We start from the raw sequence: 21,095 nt of genomic DNA, 5'->3' as shown, positions 1-21,095 counted from the left end.
GCTCATCTCACTGGCAGGGGAACACCGGGGATTGGGCCCTGGCATCACCAAAGTCCGGAGCTTGAAGATGGACAGGAAGGTGTGGACTGAGGAGCTGATCGAGGTAGTGGCACAGACGAGTCCCAAAAAGCCCTTTTGGGAGGCAATCCCTCTGCATTATGGCGCTGTGGGCTGGGGGGTGCTGGAGCACGGCAGGGTTCTTCCAGGCTGATTCCAGGCCCTTGAGGGGACACCTTGGTGTGCCTTGGCTAGGGAGAGGAACCCCAGCAGCCTTTCATTCTGTCCCTGTGGACTCCTGGCAGCCAGTTCAGCATGCCGGTAGGGACAAGCGGCACTTGTGTGCCAGAGACAGACAGACAGACAGACGGTGTCTCTTTGTCCGTGGGGCCGTGGCTGTGGGACGGGAGTAGGCCCAGGGGCAGAGCATTCCCCCGAAGCGCTATGGCCGCCGGCGCGGAGGAATGTGCCGGCGCGGCCAGGGCCGGGAATGGGTGGGCGGGCGCAGCTGGGATTCGTTTCAAGACCTAACCCAGCAGCCATTTCCCGCCGGCAGAGCCTGCCTGGCTCCGTTCTTCCCATCCATCCTGCTCAGATCCTGCATTCCTGCTCGGCGTCCCACCCGCGCAGCCCCCGCCTCCAGCACTGCCTGCTCCCCGAGCTCCCAAACGCTTCCAGCTGCTCCTGCGGCTGCTCCCTTTGCCCTCCCCTCTCTGGGAAGCCTGCCCGAAACCACCCCAGCATCCCCAGGGCTCTGGCTCGCACCGCCCCTTCTCCGCTCTCGCATGCACCCGTTCCAGCCCTGAGAGCTGCTGGCGGTGCCCGTGGGTGTTGAGGAGAGGTGTATCTCCCTGATGACTCTCCGAACGGCATTGCTCAGCTGCGGGTAGCGGGATGGCAAGGGGCCACCAAAAGCGCTTTGAATCTGCCCCCGTGGGTACCGAGCACCACCCCACCTCCCACAGCTGGGCGCTGCTTTCCAGATGTGCTTTTCCGGGGCAGGAAGGGGAGCTGGCGGCTGTGGGGGCTGTCGGATGCTGCGTGCCTGCAGTGGGTGGGTTGGGTGGGTGGCTGCACCTGCACCCTGCCCACCCCCGCTGCCCACTCCCCTACACCACCCATGCTCTTCCTGCACCCCACTGTTCCTCCGGGCAGCACCCTGCCCCGCAGCAAAGCTCCCCACATGCCCCAGCAGTGTGGTCGCATTGGCGTCTCCTTGTCATTGTTTCCACAGCTCTTCCAGCGGTTTGGCAACATAATGGCCAACCAGTTTTGGGCTGCAAATGTGCCTCCCAGTGAGGCCATCAGCCCTACCAGCGGCAGCCAGGAGAGGAAGCGCTTCCTCATCGCCAAATACCGGGAGGGCAAGTACCGTCACTACCACCCGCTCTTCGGCAACCAGGAAGAGCTTGACAGGGTCAGTTCCCCCAGGGATGGGCACCCACGTCGGGGTTCTGCCTGAGCTGGGGTCCTGAGGCTCTTTGGGGAGTGAAGTCGGTGTCCAAGCAGACTGCCCACCACACCTCCCTGCCTGTATCCCCCCAGCCCCCATTGCTCACCCTTTGTCCTCACTGTGCACGCCAAGCCAAAGTCTGGAGTCTCAGGAAGGATGAGCCAGCTGTGGGGACAGGGTAACATCTCTGCCGTGGGGTGTAGCCAGCTTCATGTCCAGGCTGGAGAGCCTTGTCCGAGATGGGATCTCCCTACCACAGCCAGGCAGCCCCAAGGTTTACCTCTCCCTGGCTTGGGCATTGTTTTGGGTTCAAGCTCTGGGCTGGATGGGGCTTAGGGGAGCTGGTGCTGGGGGCACACCCCAGCTGAGGCAGCTTGACATCCCTCCCCAGGAGTACCTGGCCAGCACTCCTAATCACCGCCCGCGGCACTCATTCCCAGTGCTGGCTGTTGGCAGGGTGCCAGACTACAGCGGTCACACAAGGAATATGACACATGGAATGCCATCCTGGCACTCTGGCTGCTGACCTTCGCCTCCTGCTCTGCCATGGCTTTGCCCCTGCCGTGGCTTCTGCAGTGTTTTTACAAGCGGTGGGGGTACATGGGGGGCCCAGTCAGCGGAGGGAATTCGCATGTGGGCTTGTTTGTTTTCCTACTCTGCCTTGGCCGGCCCGCCCCGCTGCCGTATGACTTCACCCCGGCTCCTTAAGGGAGGGATTCGCTGCCGGCTCCAAACTTTTTCTCCCAGTTTGAGCCTCCTTTGTTCTGACCAGGCGGCGGGGAGGCGGCCGGGAGGCGGCCGGGGGTCCGGCAGCTCACTGAACTCTCCCGGCTCCTTTTGCCGGGGGTCTCGTCCTCCTCCTCCTCCTCCTCGGTGGGAGCCATCAGCTTCACCACGGGCCTCCTGGCTCTGCTGCAGGCTCTGTGTGCGGCCGTCACCACCAGTGACCTGGCAGAGACGCAGGCTCTGCTCTTCTGTGGGGCATCGGTGACCTGTGACACCGGGGACCCCCAGTGCCCAACGCCCCTGGCCCTGGCTGAGCGGAGTGGGCAGCGGCTGCAGATGGAGTTCCTGCTGCACAACAAAACCTCAGGTAAGGGCTGACCCCCTTGAAGCTCCACCATGAGCTCACACCCACTGACAACATTCCTGGAGTTGCTGCTGGGCTGTTCTTGGGGACACAGCTGTGCTTTGAGCTGGTCCCAGCTCTGTGTCCTGCCCAGCAGCTTCCTGGCGGGAGGCTCTCCATCTGCTGGCACTGTCGAGGGTCTGTGTACCCTGTGAGAGGGAAGAGAGGCTTTGGGGAACCCCTGCACCCCTGGGGACTCAATCCCAGCTGGGAACACGGGTCTGGAGCCCAGCTGGTGATGGCAGGCTGGCGTTCCAGGTACCAGAAGGGCTAGGAGAGAGTATTCCCACACCATCCTGGCATGCTGTGGGCATTCCAGGCAAGGGACATTCCTCTGTCAGATGGGCAGCCCCCCCTCCAACATGTCCCTAGGGCAGGAGGGCTGACCCCCTAATGACCAGTCCCATTCTGCTGGCTGTGCACCCCGGCCCCTGAACTTGACTCCAGGAGGGCTGACAGCTCCCATGGATCTGCACCCTAATACAGTTGTTGGGCAAGTGGGCAGGAACACTTGGGTAGGTGGAGCAGAGGTGTGGGGGGCTGACCAGCACCTGCCAGAGCTGTCACCTCCCTCCTCGCGTCGGCAGCCAAGTCTGTCCTGCGTTCCTGCGGAAGTTGGAATTTGCCCAGGTCTGGGGCTGGCCCCGCTCTTCCTGATGCGTCAGCACTAAAGGTGTCTGGGAGAGCTGTGAGGCCTCCCAGGCCACCCCAGAGCCAGAGAAATCCAGAGCTTGGGCTCACATTGTTCCCATCCAGTCCCAGCTCAATGCTTAGGGAGCGGCTTTGGGGAGGACTCAGGATGTGGAATGACTCCAGGCAGCCCTGGATTTGGATACCAGCGCTGTTCCTTGCACCCCAGCTGTGCTGTGGTGGGAGCTCGGGGTGCAGCCTGTGAGATGCTCCTTGTGCTGAGATGGGGCAAACCCAGCTGTCTTGTGGGGCTGGGGGAGGAGGGCAGCTCCCCATGACAGACTGATCTCGCTGCTTGCAGAGCCGCCACGCCTGGAGATGGTGTGCAGTGAGGAGAAGCCCTACTCTGTACACCTGCCCTCCATCACCCACAATGGCTTCCTCTACAAGACCCCCTCCATGGTCAAGCCCATCAGTGAGCGCAAAGGCCTAGAAGGTACATGTGTGAGGCAGGGAAAAGGGAGCCGGGAGGTTGCACCCTCCCCTGTTCTCTCAGGCATTGAAAAGGTGGTGGGGAGGTGCAGCACTACTTGGTAGCCTGGTTTGATGGATGGTCACATCAGATGGGCCCCCAGCGGTGCTCAGGCTGATTTGGTGGGTGCCATGGGGTGGGCCAGAGCTCAGGGAGGCTGCTCAGAGCTCTCCTGTGTTGTGCAGAGTTCAGCAGGCGGTGGTGCACGCTGCAGGATGGCGTGCTCAGCTACTACGAGAACGACCGTAACACTGTGCCCAATGGCGAGATCAGGGTGGAGGAAATTGTCTGCCTGGTGAACAACCCACTCCATGCCCATGGGTAAGGCTGCACTCCCTGGAGCACCCCAACAGCCCCTCTGTTCCTGCATGGCCTGGCACAGCTGCAGTGGCCCCCATGACAGGTGTCACCAGGGGGCTGCAGTCCCCAACCCCACCAGTGGCCCCTGAACCGATGGCTTTGCAAGGATTCTGTGTAAATAGTTTGCAGCCCCTTTGGAGCATCTTTCCAATACTTTTGTAACCCTTTTGCAGCTGCTTTGTAATCCCTTTGGAACCCCAGTCCAACTCCTTTGTAACCATTTTGTGGCCCCTGTGCAGTCCCTATGTCTTCTGTTGGAATGTGTCTGGCAGCACAGGGATGCTGGACTGCCCAGGCCATAGTGGGGGGATCCCACGTTAGATCAGCCATTGTCAGAGCCATCAGCAGCCATGCAGCAGGATGCTCCCACCCCTGGAACACCCCTATCGCCCACCCAGCTCTATCCCACCCCTGTGGGTACCCAGGCTCTGCTTTTCCTCTCTCCTGAAGGATCGAGAGCACGTTTGAGGTGTACACTGAGGCAGATCGACTCTACCTCTTTGGGCTGGAGAACCCTGCCTCTGCTCGAGAATGGCTCAAGTCTATTGCCAAGGTGGGATGCAGGGGCCTGGGGTGGCCCTGGGTGCTGGTGGCAACTGGACACAGTGGTGCTGATGGATTCCTCTCCTCTCTGGCTCAGTCCTTTGTCCACCCCTGTGCCGAGGAGCTGCTGGCACTAGACTTTGAGCGGCTTGGCCGTCTGCATTACAAAGGGGGTCTCACCCTGGAGCGTGCCCAGGAGGGCTGGTTTGCCCTGGTTGGCTCCACTCTCCACGTCTGCTCTGAGGATGGCCGTCGGCAGGAGCCTCTCCAGCTGCGCAAGCTGCAGGAGCTCTGTGAGTACCCCAGCCCTGCTGGCAGGACCCCCCTGGCTGGGGGCAGGGCATGTCCCCCAAATCCTGCTCTAGGGTACTCCTAGCTTTTGGTGGGAGGCTGGTGGATATTGCTCCTGTGGAGCTCAGAGTCCCTTGAAAGAGAGGGAATGCAGCTGCTCTTTTTCCTCTCCGTCCTCTCCCCCCTCTCCATCCTCTTCCCCATCTCTGCTTGTCCCATTTGGACTGGAGCCAAACCTGTGGGTCTAGGGGAGCTGTGGCACCCCATGTTCCTGTAGGTGATGGGCTCCCTGCCTTCCTTTCCAGCCATCCAGGGGGACCATGAGGTTCTGGTGCTGGTGGAGAGGCGGAGGTAAGAAGGTGGGGGAAAAGCCCCCCTCCCCCCAGCCAAATACCCCTCCTTGTTCTGGAGTGTCTTTACCCTTCCTGCCATGACTATGGACCCCCAAAACTGAGTTGTGCTCACCTGCAGGCCCTCAGGGCCAGCCTTCCTGGGGGTTGCAGATGTGCAGTGGGGTGTGGGGGGAGCCCCCTGCTGAGCCTAGGCATGCTGGCAGGACACTGTACATCCAAGGGGAGCGGAAGCTAGATTTCCTGGGCTGGGTCCATGCCATCCAGAAGGCTGCGAGCAGCTCGGGAGACACCTTGTCGGAGCAGCAGCTGACGGAGTCGGATGTCCCACTGCTGGTGGACCGCTGCATCGACTACATCACTCAGTGTGGTATGGATCAAGGCCTGGCATGCGGGCAGGGACCAGAGCATGGCATTCAGGTCACCCCACTGGTGTGGTGTGGCAGGCTGAGAACCCTACATGCTTGTGATGCATGGTTCCCTCCCTCCCTGAACATCCAGCTCTGTGGGAGGGCTCCATCTCTAGCAGGGCTTTGTCTCCAGTCACTGGAGCACCTGCAGGATGGGATACTCTGTGGCACCCGGCAGTGTTTGATGGTGGGCCGGGAGTGGGGTCTGTCTCCTGCAGAGGGGGTCTCATTCCCACTGGCTCCATCACAGGGCTGACATCTGAGGGAATCTACCGCAAGAGCGGGCAGAACTCCAAGACCACCAGCCTCCTAGAGGTGCTGCAGCGGGATGCGCGCTGTGTCCGCCTGAAGGAGGGAGAGCACCACGTGGATGATGTTGCCAACACCCTCAAACGCTTCTTCCGTGACCTTGGGGATGGGCTCTTCACTCGGCGGTGGGCCCCAAACTGGCTGTGGGCAACAGGTGAGCCCTGGGGGCTGCTTGGGGGTGGCAGAGGAGGGGTGTGGGCCACCCAGTTCTGTGCAGCCAATTTGTCCCCTTCATGGGTTGGAGAAGCATGTCTGGGCTCCACGTGTTCACCTGTGCTGGGGTCTCAAGTGGTGGGTGGGGAGTGGAGTGTGTTCATGTTGCCCCTGTACAGACTCATGCTCTGGCAAAGGCAGGGCTGAGCCAGGGGAGACAGCCAGATCCCTCTTCCCTTCTGGATCTGCTCACTGGACACTTGGGATAGATGCACCCAGCAGAAAAACGGACACAAGCTGTGGTGCCATGGAGCTGGGATGCTCTGGCTTCAGAGAGCCGGGATGCTCCAGCCTTGTGATGCTCCAGCTCTGTGGAGCTGGGATGCTCTGGCCCCATGGTGCTGGGATGCTCCAGTCCCATTATGCTGGGATGCTCTGTTCCCCTGAATCTGGGGTCATCTAGCCCTGCAGAGCTGGGATGCTGTAGTCGCATGGAGCTGGGGTGCCCTGGCCTCACAGGTCTGGGACGATTCAGCCCCATAAAGCAGGTGTGCTATCACCCCATGGACCTGGGATTCTCCAGGCCTAAGATGCTCTGGCACCTTGGAACTGGCAGGTTCCAGCCCCATGGAGCTGAGATGCTCCTTCCCCATTCAGCTAGGGTGCTCCAGCCCCATGGAGTTGGGACAGTCTGGCCACATGGAACTGGAGTGCAGTGGCTCCATGATGCTGGGGTGCTCCAGCCCCATGATGCTGAGTTATTCTGGTCCCATAATTCTGGGATGCTTCAGCTCTGGCATGCTCTGGCTCTGCAGACCTGGGATGTTCTCTGGCCTCATGGATTTGGGATGCTTCATCCCCACGTTGGGACAGGAGAAGGGAAGTGAAGTGCGTAGAGGGGGGATGGTGTGGCCCTGAGCCCTAATCTGCACTTTTTGCTCCTCCATGTTCATTCTCTCCCTCTGGCAGCTCTGGAGGATGAGGAGGCAAAGGTTGGCGAGTACCGGCAGCTCTTGGCTGCCCTCCCTCCAGTGAACCGGGCCACGCTGAAGGCGCTCATCAATCACCTCTTCCGGTATGGCATCGACCCCCTGGGCATCAGCCTCTCCACTGTGGGGTCCTTGGTGGCTCTGGGGTGTGGGAGAGCCCTTGTTCTTTCGCTCATGTCCCCAGCAAGGAAAGGAGAGGAGTTTGGGGCCAAGCTGTGCCTGATGCCAAGCATTGTGTCCTGCAGGGGGGTTGAAGAGAGGGGTCCGGGGAGGGCTCTGGGGCAGGAATCCTGACAGAGTTTCTCACAGGGTCCAGTGCTTCTCTGGGGAGAACCAGATGAACACACACAACCTGGCCATTGTCTTTGGGCCCACACTCTTCCAGACGGATGGGAAGGACTACAAGGCAGGACGAGTGGTGGAGGACCTCATCAGTCACTACGTGGAGATCTTTAACGTAGGTTCACCCCTGGGTCCCAGTGTGTGGGCATTCACAGGGAATGGAGAGGTGGAAGGAAAAGGAAGTCAGGTCTGCTCTGTCTGTAGACATCTTGCTTTGGAGACAAGGGGAGAGAGGAACATGTCTTTTCAAACCTTGGAAAACAGAAGCCTGGAGCCAGAATGGTCTGGTCAGCCCTGATGGCTTCTCTTCCCTGCCAGGTCAATGACCAAGAGATGAAGAAGCAGCAGGATGAAATCACAGCCATCATGAAGATGCGGGAGGCATCATCCAGCGGAACACAGGTGGGTCCTGGACATGGGGACGTCTTCTCCTGAGGCCCTCAGTGTCTACTGTAGCATGGACATGCCCTGGGCAACGGATGCCCACACTGGTGGGGGGGATTTCACTCACACATGGGAAGCTGCAGGTTGAAACTCTTTACTGTTGTCCTCCAGCAAGCTGGGGACTTCATCTGTACTGTCTACCTGGAGGAGAAGAAGACAGAGACAGAGCAGCATGTCAAGGTGAGTGGTGGGGCAGAGGGTGCAGAGGGTGAAGAGGGGACAGGGGTCCCCTTGTTGTATGCCCAAGCCTCTGTGGTGGCACGGGGACTCACACTGAGCTGGATGTCTGTGGTGTGGGGATGGAAGGGCCCTGGGCACTGACTGATGGAGACTTGCCCCTCCCTCTCAGATCCCAGCCACGATGACGGCTGAGGAGCTCACCTTTGAGATCCTGGACCGGCGGAAAATTGTCATGAAGGAGAAGGACTACTGGAGCTGCTTCGAAGTGAATGAGAGGGAAGAGGCAGGTTGGTGCAGGGGCATGAGGGTGGTGATGAGGAGTAGAGAGATGGAGATGGAGGTGGGGATGATGTTAGAGGTGGAGATGGGGATGCAGATGGGGATCAAGTGGGGATGAGGATGGAAAAGATGATGGACATGGTGGTGCAGATGGAGTAAGGATGGGTATGGAGATAGAGATGCAGATGGAGATGGGAATGGATATAGGGATGGGTATGAAAAATCTCCCCTTGTGATTGCACCATGGAGCAATCTGGGATGGGCTCCAGGTGCTCAGGGGAGGACAGTTGCTTACCTCATACAGCTTGCACATGGCTGAGAACTGCAGATGGGCTGAAGTTTAGGCCAGGGTATCTGTCAGGATCCTTAGGAGTTCAAGTGCCTTTGAAGCTTTGATGGGGGTAGGTGTCCAGCTTCTCTGGCCACCAAAGTGAGCAGCCTTATGCTGGCCATAGACAGCAGCAAGGGAGAGATCAACAGAAACAGGATGAGAGCCTGGTCCTGTCTGCTGGTGCCTTGAGCTCCTTCTGCCAGTGGGTGGGGGTCAGTCTTTTCTAGGTAACAAGTGACAAGAGGAAATGGCCTCAAGTTATGCCAGGGGAGTTGAGGCTGGATATTTGAGAAAATTCCTTCAACTAAAGAGTTGTCCAGCCCTGGCACAGGCTGCCCAGGGCAGTGGTGGAATGTCCTTGGAGAAATTGACAAGACCTGTGAGTGTGGCACTTGGGGACATAGTTTAGTGGCAAGGCCATGTCAGATCCTCAGGATACAAGTGTGACACTCTCTGGATGGGAGCTGGCCCTGGGTGCACTTCCTGAGACCTGACTGTCCCCTGACTTACAGAGCGGCCCTTGCATTACTCGGAGAAAGTCCTGCCCATCTTGCACTGCCTGGGCACAGAGAGTTACCTGGTGGTGAAGAAGCAGATGTCCATGGAGAACATGCTCATCTACCTTGGTGAGAGGAGCCATGGTCTGGGCAGGGAGAGAAGGAAGCGGATGGGATGGGATGGGATGGGATGGGATGGGATGGGATGGGATGGGATGGGATGGGATGGGATGAGGATTGAACACTGATGGGGATGCAGAGTGGAGGGGAGAGGATGGAGAAGGGGTTGGGAATGGGGAAGAGGATGGTATGAGATCCAAGTAGGCACCAGCTCAGTTAGCATGTGACTTGGAGTGCCCTGATATGGTGTCATGGCCAAATGCTGTGCCAGAGGAGTAGGGAAGCTGGTCCTGCCTCCCCTGCCTGGCCCAGGAGTTGAGGGGCAATGCCAGGACTCTACAGCAGCTGGAGGGCTGCTGTTACAGGGGGCGAGGGTCTGGCTGTGCCCTCCTTGGGGGACCTGTCACCCCTGGGAGACTGGAGCCGCTCAGGCATGTGCCTCCAGCCAGCAGAGTGGGTGACTGCAAGCATGGCATGATGAAATTCCGGGAGGAGAGGAACCTGCTGGGGCTTGGGCTGAGCACTGGCTTCCATGATCGCTACTTCATCCTCAACCACTCCTGGCTGCGCCTCTACAAAGAAGTGCGGGTGAGCCCTGCCTCCTCCTCCTCCTCCTCCTCCTCCTTCCCCTTCCCCTTCCCCTTCTTCCTCTTCTCTTTCCCCTTCTCCTTCCCTTGCCTTTCCCTTCCCTGGCCCTTCCCCACCCTGCCCTGCCCTGTCCTGCTGCACTGTGACTTTGTGGGGATTCCCTGAGGACAGGGGACTCATGTGGGCTGACATTGCTCAGGCAGTGCAGGCTGCAATGGGGTTGCCATGGCACAGGCAGCTCAAGCAGCCAAGGGCAGTGTGGGCAGTACCAGAGCTGGCCCCTGAAGTGCTGTCACCCAGACCTGGAGCAGATCCTGGAGCTCCTGGTCAGTGCCAGGGCTGAGGGGGGACATGCTGGCATACTGGCTGTGCAGTGACAGCCCCTCTGTGCCCCCAGTTCCTGGTTGCCCTGATGTGACACTCCATTACCACTCCATTACCACTTCATTCCTATGCCCTCCCGTGGGCACAGGGGGGCTGCAGGGAGGGGTCCCCCACCTCTGTTAACCCTTCTCCTCTGTTGAACAGAGCCTGAGGCAGCGGAGCCCCCCCTTGGAGAGCGTGAGTAGGGAGGGGAGCAGGGGGCTCAGCTGGGTGCAGGGGCTCCCATGCCCTCTGCCCTTACAAGTCTGCCCAGGGTTGACCTCAGATCCAGTCCAGGGTCAGTCCCAAATCCAATCCTGCAGCACACATGTGCCAATCACTGGAACTGTCCCTGGTGCTACCAGCTCTCCCCATTGAGCCCTTCTGGCTTGTGGGTCCCGCTGTCCTTCACTCCAGGCAGCCAGAGCTGGGTCTGGGGAAGGGACCAGAGAGGATAGGGATGGGCTGAGCTGCTTCCCCATCCCGCAGGCATTGGATCGGGCTCTTGTAAGTCAACACTGCTTGCATGTGAACATGGATGGAGGGTCCCCAGTGTGGTACCTGCTTCTGGGTCATGGCAAGGCACAGCCAGCACTGGAAGGGTCTTCATGCTGTGCCATGATGGCAGTGGGACACTTAGGAATGTGCTCTGGGCAGAGTGGGTCCAGATCCACCACTGCCATGGCTGTGGCCATGATGCTGAGGAGGGGTATGAGGTGGGATCCCATGGGAAGTGTCTATTGCCAGACTCTCATTGACACCCTGTCACAATATGCAAGTGCTGGTTCCAGCTCAGAAGGCAACTGGCACTGGCTGGAGGGGACAGGCCACCTGTGTCCCTTTCCTGCTACCTGTGGCCCTTGCCATGGGTGGCAGACACATGCTCTGCTCCATGCTGGGCTTCACCCTCCTCCCTGTCACCGCATCACTGTAGCTTTTCCTCCCTGCTGGGGGTGGACCCCATCCCAGCACCGGTGGGGACTGTGGTGGGTGGGGATAGGTCTGGCAGCCACCAACACTGTGCTGGTGCCCTGTTCCCCCAGAGTCACAAGCCAGAGAAGGAGTGGCCTGTCCGAAACCTGAAGGTCTACCTGGGCGTTAAAAAGAAGCTTCGACCCCCAACGTGGTGAGCAGCAAAGGGCTGGCCTGTGGTGCCGAAGGATGAGGATAGCAGTGGAGATGGGGACAGGGAAAAGGACAGGGACAGTTTTGACTGCTGGACCCGTCCCCTGCTGGCCAGGCCTCCTGCCACCAGGTGTCAGAGCAGCCCTGTAGCTCGCTTCTGCAGCCCGGTCCAACCAGCGGGGACTGTGCTGTCCCCGGCACTGTCCCCAACCCTGTCCCTGCCCTGTCTTTCTCCCGAGCCCTGTTCCTGGCACTGTCCCGGGGTGTGTTTGTGCGGCTGAGGGGATTTGCAGAACTGGGGGAGGGTTTGTGGGGCTGGAGTGGGCAGTTGCAGGGACAGTGGGGGGTTTGCAGGGATGGGGATGGAAGGGATGAGAGGGGTTTGCTGGGGTACTTGGCCAGCAGAGGACAGCTGCGTGGGCTGTTGGGATTCATGTTATCACTCCTCTCTTCCAGCTGGGGTTTTACAGTATTCTATGAAAACGAGAAGCACGAGAAGCAGCAATGGTGAGGGAAGGTGACATGGGATACTAAAGTTCTCCCTGGGACAGACAGACACATGGCAGCTCTCTAGAGGCTTTGCCATGGCAGGGGGAGATGGGGAATCACAGAAATCATGAAACAATTTGGGTGGGAAATGATCTTGAAGATCATGCAGTGGCACCCTCCTGACCTTGTCAGGGACATTAGATGTGTGGAGACAGCCTGGCTGAGCACTCCTGGCCCCATACAGGTTCCCCCTGAGGAACCCCTGCAGCTGTCCCCTTCAATCCCCTGGGGTCTCATGCAGAGCAGCAGCTGAGGTCTCTGGAGCAGGCAGGTGACCCTGGCGTGGGCAGAGGGGACATCCTACTTGCCTCTGGCTGCTGACACTGTTTCCACAGGTACCTGTGCTGTGACACCCAGGCTGACCTGCGGGAGTGGTTTGCCACCTTCCTTCAGGTGCAGGTAGGGAGTGGGCTGGATGATCCCTCCCTGTAAAAGCGGGGCACCCCATGGGGGACAGCAGAAACCCTTTGGGGTATCCAAGCATCCCTAAACACCAGCACCCCAGGGCAGAAGAGAGCTCCTGGGGTGGGTGAGTGTCTGTTGTCGCTGACTGTCCCCTCTGCCTGCAGAACGGGGGTGCCCTGTGGCCCTCGGAGCGTCCCAGGGCGCGGGTGGCGCGGCCGCAGCAGGATGCCAGGTTGGGTAACATCTCCCTCATCCCGCTGCGGGGCAATGAGAGCGAGATGAGGAACAGTGTGGCTGCTTTTGCTACTGACCCCCTAACTGTGAGTGATCTGGGGGCACTGGATGCTCCTCTGTGCAGGGCTGCATCCACCCTGCATCACATGATGGGCGGGTCCTGGTCTCCAAACCTGGGTGGGGGATGTCCTGGCTCCCACTCCTGCTCCCATTCCTTATGTACTGCATCATCTCCAGTGATGGAGCTGGGGGGCAAGCTGATCTTTTGGGGACTGGTGGAGTCCAGGGGGTCCCAAACCATGTGATGCAAAAAGAAAGGATGTGGCCATGCTCCTGATTTTTCCTCTAACAGGGTTGGGTTTTCTGTCCTGGTCACAGATCACCTCCCCATCCTGCTGTCTTGTCTGTCTGCAACAGCTGTCCTGCCTGGGGGCTGTCACCCATCGAGTGTCCCTCAACCATGTGGGTGCTGGTGCTGGACTCTTGCCCAGCCACGAGGCTGGTGGTGGGACAGAAATGATCCCACTGCCTCCAAGCTGATGGCTTGGGCCCTCATTGCTGTTATAAACCAGGGGACAGGGCTGTGCCAGGGAAATCCCCCACCAGCATCAGTTGGGCATCACCCAATGAGTGCTCAGGGATGCCCCAAGGGCAGAGGGCAGCATCTTTGCTGCCCTGGAACTCCTGCACAGGCTCAGGTTTATAACAGAGGGCAGTGGGGAAGGCTCCAGGGGCTTTGCTGTGGGCTGTGCTTCACAGTGTGCTTGTGGTGGGGTGGTCTGGTACAGGGGACCAGCACACCAGGGTTCCCAGGGGACAGTGGGTGAGTGTCCCCCACCACGAGGCCAGCATGGGAAGAGGTTCTGGGACTGCAGTGGGGCGACCATGGTTTCTCTTGCTGGGCATTTTCCCTGTGTCCCCTGGGTGCCATGCTGCCAGTGATGTGCAGACACGGAGGAGGAGGAGGCTGAGGATGAAAGGTGATCTGTCTGCCCTTTGTCCCCAGCTTCTGCGGAACGTCTGAGCTGGAAAACTGACATGCCAGTGAGTTTCCCTCTGCCTGCCTGCCCTGTCCTGATCTGATGACAGTGGGAGCCAATGGCTCTGTCTGTCCTATTGCCATCCTGGCTTGGGGACATGGCATGTGTCCCCAAAGGTGAAAAGGGGTTGGAAGTGCCTGCTCTGTCCCCTTTGCTAACACTTTGCTCTCCACTTGTGCCACAGGTTCATCTCCAAGTGGGGCCACCCTCGGGGTCTCGTGCCAGCCCCGTACTCCGGCACCTGCCAGGGTCCTGTTGCCTCCAGAGCCTCCACTGGGCCTTCTCACCTTCCACTGTGGGGACCACAGGCTGCCAGGAGGGCAGATGGCAGCAAGGCCACCCCCACCCCAGCAGAGCTGGGCTTGGGAGCCATTGCCAGACAGCCCACAGGATGTCAGCCCCTGACTCTGTGCCCCAGCTGCCTTTGGCCACCGCTTCTTTTCCCAGCTCCGGGAGGAGAAGCAGAGCCTGGCTGGGAGCTGCAGTCGAGGGCATTTACGTTTCCTCTTCCATCCCCTGTTTTTAAGTCTTTCTTCTCTGAAGTGATAAGGCAGGTGGGAGCTGCCCTTCCTGTGGGATGCTGCACTAGCTTTTCTCATGGGATGCATGCCTGGCCCCAGGCGTTGCCATCATCCTACTCCCATCGCTCCTGGGGAAGGGTCCCCTCTGTGCTGGGTAGGGCAGGATGACAAGAGCCTCAGTATTCACCCAGCACTTGGAAGGGGATGCCCCTGGTCTCTGTCCTCCATCCATCACGATGGAGGTGGCAGGAGCAGCCCCTGTGTCCCACTGCCACCTCTTGATGATATTAAAGGTCTTAAGAAACGAAGTGGGAGTGTTCAGGTCTCTGCCAGCCAAACAGGGCAGGGGGGGGACACTAAGAGCTGGAAGTGCAGAGGGACAGTCCTGGATGCACCTGCTGGGTGGTTGCCAGAGAATGGGTGCCATGGGGAAGGCAGGCAGTGAGCTGCCTTTTTGGGGACAGAGCAGTGGCACCCCAGTCCAACAATCCTCTGCTGTGACTGCTGAGCCTTGCCAGTGCCAGAGTTGGTGTCTGTGCTGGACTGCCACTGTAGATCACCAGGAGTGGGTGGGAGCTGCCAAGAAACACGTGTGCAGGTGTGTTTCAGGGCCTGAGCCCTTGCAGCGTGACACACAATGGGCATTTCAAAGCCAGAGGCTGGGAGCTGTCTCTTGCGGTCATGGCAGCCATAGGAACTCCTCCCCATAGCCCATGGCTGATCCTGTGTGCTGCTGCTGCCTGCCAGTGCTTGTGACCTTGGAATTTGCCATGGAAACCTTTTGAGCTTCATCTCACAGCCATCGTGGTGGGGAACATCACTGGAGCTCGGCCTGAGTGGCAGAAGGTAGCTGGGACTCTGCTTTCCCTGGTTTCCAGGGATGTGGGGATGCAGGGCTGATGGGAGGCAGGGGTGCTGGTCCCCAGGGATGGAGGGATGCAGGGGGCTGGGTGCAATGCAGGGCTGGGAGCATCACTCCCTGCTGAGTTGTCTGTGGCAGCCCTGGGTGGGGGTGTCCCGCCGCCCCCTCCTCACGCTGAGCCACCACAGGGGCTGTGGGTGAGTCATGCGTGGGAGCAGGAGGGCTGTCAATCACCTGCAGGCGCTGCCAGGCTGCAGGGTGGTGGCAGCGGGGCTGGCAGTGTCACCTGCACTGCTGCAGGAGCCACTAAGAGGGAGACAGGGAGGGCACCTGTGTCCCCCACGCCCCCCTGAAAACAGCACCACACAACTCAGTTACAGCAGTGTGTGGCTCAGGCCCCTCGTTGTTGTGGCAGGGTGAAGACCCAGGTGTTGGGGAGGGCAGGAGAGCCTTCACCACCCCTGGTTTCAGGACCTCTCTCCCATTCTGCTGTGCCAGGTTGCTCCATGGGGCTTCTAGTGCTCGGGACTCTGTGGGCTGGGAGCAGATGCCTGGCACCAAACCCCAGGGATGTGCCAAGAAATACCATTAGTGCTCAACATTGTTAGATATCCACTCACTCACTCACTCACTCACTCACTCACCCATCCATCCATCCATCCATCCATCCATCCATCCATCCATCCATCCATCCATCCATCCATCCATCCATCCATCCATCCATCCATCCCTCCCTCCCTCCTTCCCCACCTCTATCTCTCCCCTGACCCACCACCATTCCCTCAATCCACTCCCTCCTTCAGCAGCCTACCTGTCTCTCTGGCCATCCAACTGTCCCTCTTACCCTCCTTCCCAGTCTTTCACCACTAGGATGTCCAACCTCTTCATCTTGCCCTGCTCCAGGAGCTGAACAGACTCTGCAGCTCCCAACCAGCCAAGCTTCCAGCCAAGGCTGGGTCTGTCCTCCCTGCACCCCTCAACAGACCAGGGGCAGAGTGTGGGGGCAGCAGGGGGATGCTGGGGGCACTTCTGGATCCCATGAGCATGAGATTTGGGGTTCCCTTCATCTCTAACCACATTTTTTTGGGGAAGGGATCAATAGGGAGCTGCTGGTGGCCCACTTGAGGGAAACTGGGAGCGGGCAGGAGGGATGCAATTGTGGTGCTAGGAACCCCTGGGTGCCATAAGCATGAGGTTTGGGGTTCCCCTCACCTTCATACTGTTTTCTGGGGGAAGAGATGGGCAGTGAGCTCCTGAGAGCCCATCTGAGGGCAGCCAGGCTGCAGTGATGATCACTGGGGACCTCCTGCCCTAATGTCCTTGAGCCCAGCCAAGACAGGAGGGGCCAGGACACTGTGCCCTGAGCTGGTGCAGCATTGCCTTGTGGAGAGGTGGATCCATCCAGGAGCAGCATGGATCAGGCCTCTCTCCAGCTCTCACTATTCATAGTACTGCGGAGGCAGTGCCATGTGACACCGCACATCGGCAAGTGATTAATTGCAGAGACATTTACAAACAACTTAATAAACTGACACTGGGGGGGTTGGGCGTGTGAGGGTGTCTGCTGGCTTCTCCACGAGCACAGGCTGGGACCTGGCTGAGACCCACAGCCTGTTCCTGGAGTGCCGGAGCCCTTGGCACTGTCCCTGTCCTTGCCCGTGGTCTGCTGGTGCGGTGGCATCAGTGACCTTGTGTGCCAGACATGTAGATTAGATGAATGCCAGACTTGAGTCACGGTCACGGTGCCACCAAGGACAATGCTGCCATTCCTGAGGTGCTGCCTGCCCTGAGTGCTGCCATTCCTGGCTATTGTGTCTTGTGCTGGAGACACCCCACATTCACTGTCCTCATCTCCTGAGGAGGAGCCAGGAGGTGGCTGGACAGCCTGGCATAAGGCCACAATCACCCCATGGCAGCAGTACAGATTGTCCCCAGGGGTTCTGCTCTGCATCCCACACCCACAGCAGCTCTGTGTCCCACTGAATGGCTCCTACCCCTGCACTCCCCCTCCCCCCTCAGTAATGAACTCAGCAGATTATCAGGTCCTGGGTTATTGCAGAGCAGCCACACTCCAGCAGACTCTAAACTAGTCATTATTTCATCAACAGCCCCATTAAACTGTCACTGGCTTTTTCCAGCCTTTTCCCCATAATTTTCCCCTTTTCCTTGCCTCCTGCCTTTTCTCCATCTATGCTTTTTTTGTCAGAGCGTGTGGCTGCCAACACACTCAGGATGCTCCCAGGGGGTTCACCTCACCCCTCAGCTATCAGTTTACCCACCCAGAAAATGGGATCAGGCTGGGGAAGGATTTGAGGAAATCTACCACTGTCCAGACTGACACAGGAACTCCCCTCCCCCTGCTCCATTCCACTTTCAGCCTGGGCCAGTGATGGAAAAGCTCTCTGGATGTTGGGGAAGGGAGAGAAGAGCCCATGGGAGGGTTTTAAAAGCAGAAAGTGAAGGGGCAGAGAAAAGGCCCAGCTTGCTTGAAGCTTTTTATCCTTCACAGTGCTCTCTCCCCTCCCCGTGCTCTGTCCACTCCCAGCTTCCCCCCTGGCAGTTGCCCTCTCACTTTAATAAGAAAAATGAAGGAAATTTAAATAGCCAGGTAAATGTTGGGCTGGTATGGGGGGGAGGAAAGGCTGCAGAGGTGGGTTGTGCCTAGGAGGGTCCCATGGGATGGGGGATCTGCCTCTCCCAACTCCAATGGGGTGCTGGCAGTGCCAGGCACTCAATGCCACATTGCAGGTGATAGGTGTTGGGAGCTCGGTGTCTTGGGAGAATGGGGAAGGTGTTTAGGAAAGGATGTTTGCCCTTGGCTTTGGATGGCCAGGGCGGGTCAAGGAGACATGACTAAAGCAAGATGGTGATGGGTGGCAGAGATCAGAGCCAGACTGGGCTTTTCCCTGCCAGGGGGACCCTCCCAGTGGGACCAGTGAGCACAGCCAGCTGCCAGCCTTCTTCCCAGCAGAGGCCAGTGGTGCCATTGCATCCCAGAGCATGTGGGTCTGGCATGTGAACAAGGATGCTCTGGCTGATGGCTGTTTATCCATCACTGTCACAGACTGGCTCAGATGAGGATCTGGGTTTGTCTTTCTCCATTAAGTAGATGTTAATTTGCATTTATTTAAAAATAACAGAGCTTTCAATCTCTTTATTAACATCGCAGCAGCAATGCTTCTGGGTTGTCAGCCCAGAGATATTCCTGATGCATCCCTGCCCAGGGCTGGGCACAGAGCCCAGCTAGGATCCCCTGGAGCCAGGATCCCCAGGGAGATGTGTGCAATGTGGGACAAGCAGATACATATAATTGCTGAGTTATCAGCATCCTGGCTGCTGCGTGTCCCCTGGGTGACAGCCCTACTCCCCTCGGTGCTCCAACACTTCTAGGGGTGGGGAGAAACAGGGATGAGCTTTTCAGGGATGGTGGGGGGACTCAGTGTCCCTGGGGGCTGTAGGAGGGTCACAGAAGGGATCTGAAGCATCTCTGGAGCCTCCCTGGGGCATCCTTCCCCAGGCAAAGGCTCAGAGCTGCTCTCTGAGCTACAGACAAGACCCCAGCAGGTTCTGCAGGTGAAGGCAGTGAAATCCCTATGGAATCAATCTTTAGGAGCCCTGTGGCTGATGACCACAGTGCTCCAGGCAGTTTCATGGATGTGCCACATGTCCTGCAGGCTGGGCATCCATCCCCTACCCAGCCCTGCACCCGGGTGCATCAGACATGGGTGCAGCTGCAGAGGAGCAGGCACAGCTCTGCCCATCCACGAGTAGATGGCACCTGTCTGGTTCACCAGGACTCCAAAATCTCAGTTTGCCCAAGTTCCACCTGCTGGGAGATTCCCAAGGAGCCCATTTTGGGCTGTGACTCCAGATGTGTGTATGAGCATGCTGTATGCTCTCAGTGACATGGCGTGCCTGGATCTGCAATTCCATGCGTGACCATGCCTCCAAGCACACTCATACATGCTCAGCTGCACACACGTGTATTTATCCCACCTAAATACCTACCCAGGTGAGCAGCAGCTCCATGCACATGGCCTGAATGATGTCATCCCACTTCCATGTGGGCTGCCACTGAAATAGCAATGAGCTTTGGCTTATTGAAGGCAAGGGAGATGGCAAACCTCATTGTCTTGAGTGTTCATGGAGGCCAGGCATTGAATCAAAGGAAAAAGATATTAAAGAAAAAATAACAGCAGCAACAACAACAAAAAACAAAAAAACCCAAAACAAAACAAAAATCAACAAAAAATAAAACAAAAAAAAACAACAAAAAAATCCCCCAAAACCCCAAACCAAACCAAAACAAATGACAAAATAAAGAAAAATAATAAAATAAAGGAAAACAATAAAATAAGCAAGAGTAAATCTAAAAAAATCCCTGAGACTTTATATATAAAAAATAAATACAGGGGAAAAAAAGCTCTTTGAGGAGAATCACTTCAAATTGGCTATTTATCGGCGCAGCATCCCGCCGGGAGGTTTCCATGGCTACCTGGCAGCCAGAGCCGGGCCAGCAGCGTGCCAGCCCCATGTGCCTCCCTCCCAGCGTGTCCCCGCCGTGCCCCCGGGCACCAGCCTTGGCGCTGCCCGATGCTGCTGCTGCCGAGCCAACACCATCGGCCTCAGCCCCGCCCTGAGGTGCTGCCCTGGAGGCCAGACCCCGAGGATTGGTTCCCACCTGGTGGGATGCTCAGGGGACTGGAGGCTGACATTGGAGGCACGGTGGGAATGGGGTGTCCCTGCAGAACCCCCTGTGCAGGTCGGGAGCAGGGCTGAGCCCCCATCTGGGCGGGGATGGATGCCTCAAGGCACTTCTGCTCCCCAGAGGAGCACTGAGTTCCCCCTTTACCTCTGGAAGCCTCATCACTGCTTCTGCCCACCCCAAGAAGCCCTGGAGCATGATGGGGAGTGCAGAGGACATGCTGTCAGCACCTGCAGGAGCTGAGCCCTTCCCTCTCACCAGCCATGGTTTGAGACATGGGGTAGGGAAACCTTTGGGAAGAGGCTTTTGCTATCCCTTGGGGGGGATGCTGCTAGATTTGAAGGGATAATGTGCTAGAGAGCTCCCATGACGGCCATTGCTCGCATGGATCCCTTCCATGACCCTGAAGGACCATCCCAAAGGCAGCCTCTCTCCATGGGGCCCCTTCTGGGTGCACCCATGGGCCATGACGAGGGGACACTGATTGACCCTGACCCCTGCTGAAGGTGCAGGGAAACTTCTCATCTGCCCCAGCGCTGTTGGAAGGCAGAACACTGGGCCACCTCTTCCCCAGAACAAGGAGCTCCTTCCTGCTCTTCCTGTGTCACCAAGGCTGCCTGGTTCCTGCCCTGTCCCCTGTCTCCCACTTCATCTGCCACCCACCCTGGGGGCATGGGAGTGTTGGGTGCAAAGGAAAATCCCCTCCACTCCTCCTATCAGGGGTAGGCCCCTGCCTCTGGGTGATGGCAAGGGGGAGGAGGGATTTGGGACTTCTGGGACTTCTGGGACTTCTGGGCCACCCTGGGGCTGGGTGCCTTGGTGCCCCCATGCCTGCTTCCACAGGCAGCAATGGGAGGGCTGGGAAGGGCTCAGGGGTGGCAATAAGGATCTCCAAAACCTTGAGCATTTTTGGAGTGAGGAATCAGTGGAGGGGGTCAGGTCTGGGTCCTTGGTATGGGGGAGGACTTACAGGGATGGTACCTGGGCTGTGGTACCCTGGAAGCATCCTTATGACTCCTGACAGTTCCCAGGGTCTGATCCTGCAGCCCTGCTTCAATCCCTGTTTCCCACTGCCTGTGTGCCGAATGTCCCCCCTGGCATAGCCCAGGTAAGGAAGCTGCCACCTGGAGAATGGCACTGCAGGGATATTTTCCCATAGTTTGGGCTCTGCAGGGACACATCATACTATGGGAAGATGGAAAAAATTGAGGTGCAATGAAGAGTGAGGTTGGAAAGTGGGGGCAGAGTGTCCCCCTGTGCCCCTTGGTGTCCATGAGGACCTCATTCTCCTGGCTCAGCACTGGGGAAGGTCACCTGCATGGTGTCCTGAGTGGGACAGAGCCAGCGGGTGCCTGTCCCCTCCC

General features: G+C 58.5%; 1 protein-coding gene across 4 annotated transcripts in view; it reads left to right on the top strand.

Moving 5' to 3' along the window:
* Positions 1-14,472, top strand: part of ARAP1 (ArfGAP with RhoGAP domain, ankyrin repeat and PH domain 1) — a 28,195-nt gene extending 13,723 nt beyond the window's left edge. For 2 of the 4 annotated variants that reach the window (XM_066571972.1, XM_066571969.1), the window contains 23 exons: positions 18-103; positions 1,232-1,414; positions 2,369-2,543; positions 3,571-3,705; positions 3,927-4,062; positions 4,552-4,654; positions 4,742-4,937; positions 5,241-5,286; positions 5,492-5,655; positions 5,946-6,158; positions 7,127-7,232; positions 7,456-7,603; positions 7,807-7,890; positions 8,044-8,112; positions 8,282-8,399; positions 9,235-9,348; positions 9,785-9,927; positions 11,334-11,416; positions 11,872-11,922; positions 12,300-12,363; positions 12,534-12,689; positions 13,610-13,647; positions 13,828-14,472. In XM_066571972.1, coding sequence (XP_066428069.1) covers positions 18-103; positions 1,232-1,414; positions 2,369-2,543; positions 3,571-3,705; positions 3,927-4,062; positions 4,552-4,654; positions 4,742-4,937; positions 5,241-5,286; positions 5,492-5,655; positions 5,946-6,158; positions 7,127-7,232; positions 7,456-7,603; positions 7,807-7,890; positions 8,044-8,112; positions 8,282-8,399; positions 9,235-9,348; positions 9,785-9,927; positions 11,334-11,416; positions 11,872-11,922; positions 12,300-12,363; positions 12,534-12,689; positions 13,610-13,627 — 2,591 coding nt within the window. In that variant the 3' untranslated portion in view covers positions 13,628-13,647; positions 13,828-14,472. The remainder of the gene's footprint in view (positions 1-17; positions 104-1,231; positions 1,415-2,368; positions 2,544-3,570; positions 3,706-3,926; positions 4,063-4,551; positions 4,655-4,741; positions 4,938-5,240; positions 5,287-5,491; positions 5,656-5,945; positions 6,159-7,126; positions 7,233-7,455; positions 7,604-7,806; positions 7,891-8,043; positions 8,113-8,281; positions 8,400-9,234; positions 9,349-9,784; positions 9,928-11,333; positions 11,417-11,871; positions 11,923-12,299; positions 12,364-12,533; positions 12,690-13,609; positions 13,648-13,827) is intronic. The other 2 variants (XM_066571971.1, XM_066571970.1) reach the window with 2 other exon arrangements.
* Positions 14,473-21,095: the final 6,623 nt, after the last annotated feature.

The sequence above is a fragment of the Molothrus aeneus genome, chromosome 2 (genome assembly GCF_037042795.1).
Source record: "Molothrus aeneus isolate 106 chromosome 2, BPBGC_Maene_1.0, whole genome shotgun sequence".
Taxonomy (NCBI): domain Eukaryota; kingdom Metazoa; phylum Chordata; class Aves; order Passeriformes; family Icteridae; genus Molothrus; species Molothrus aeneus.
The sequence above is the reverse complement of the archived record's forward strand: the minus strand, read 5'-3'. Positions and strand labels throughout refer to the sequence as shown.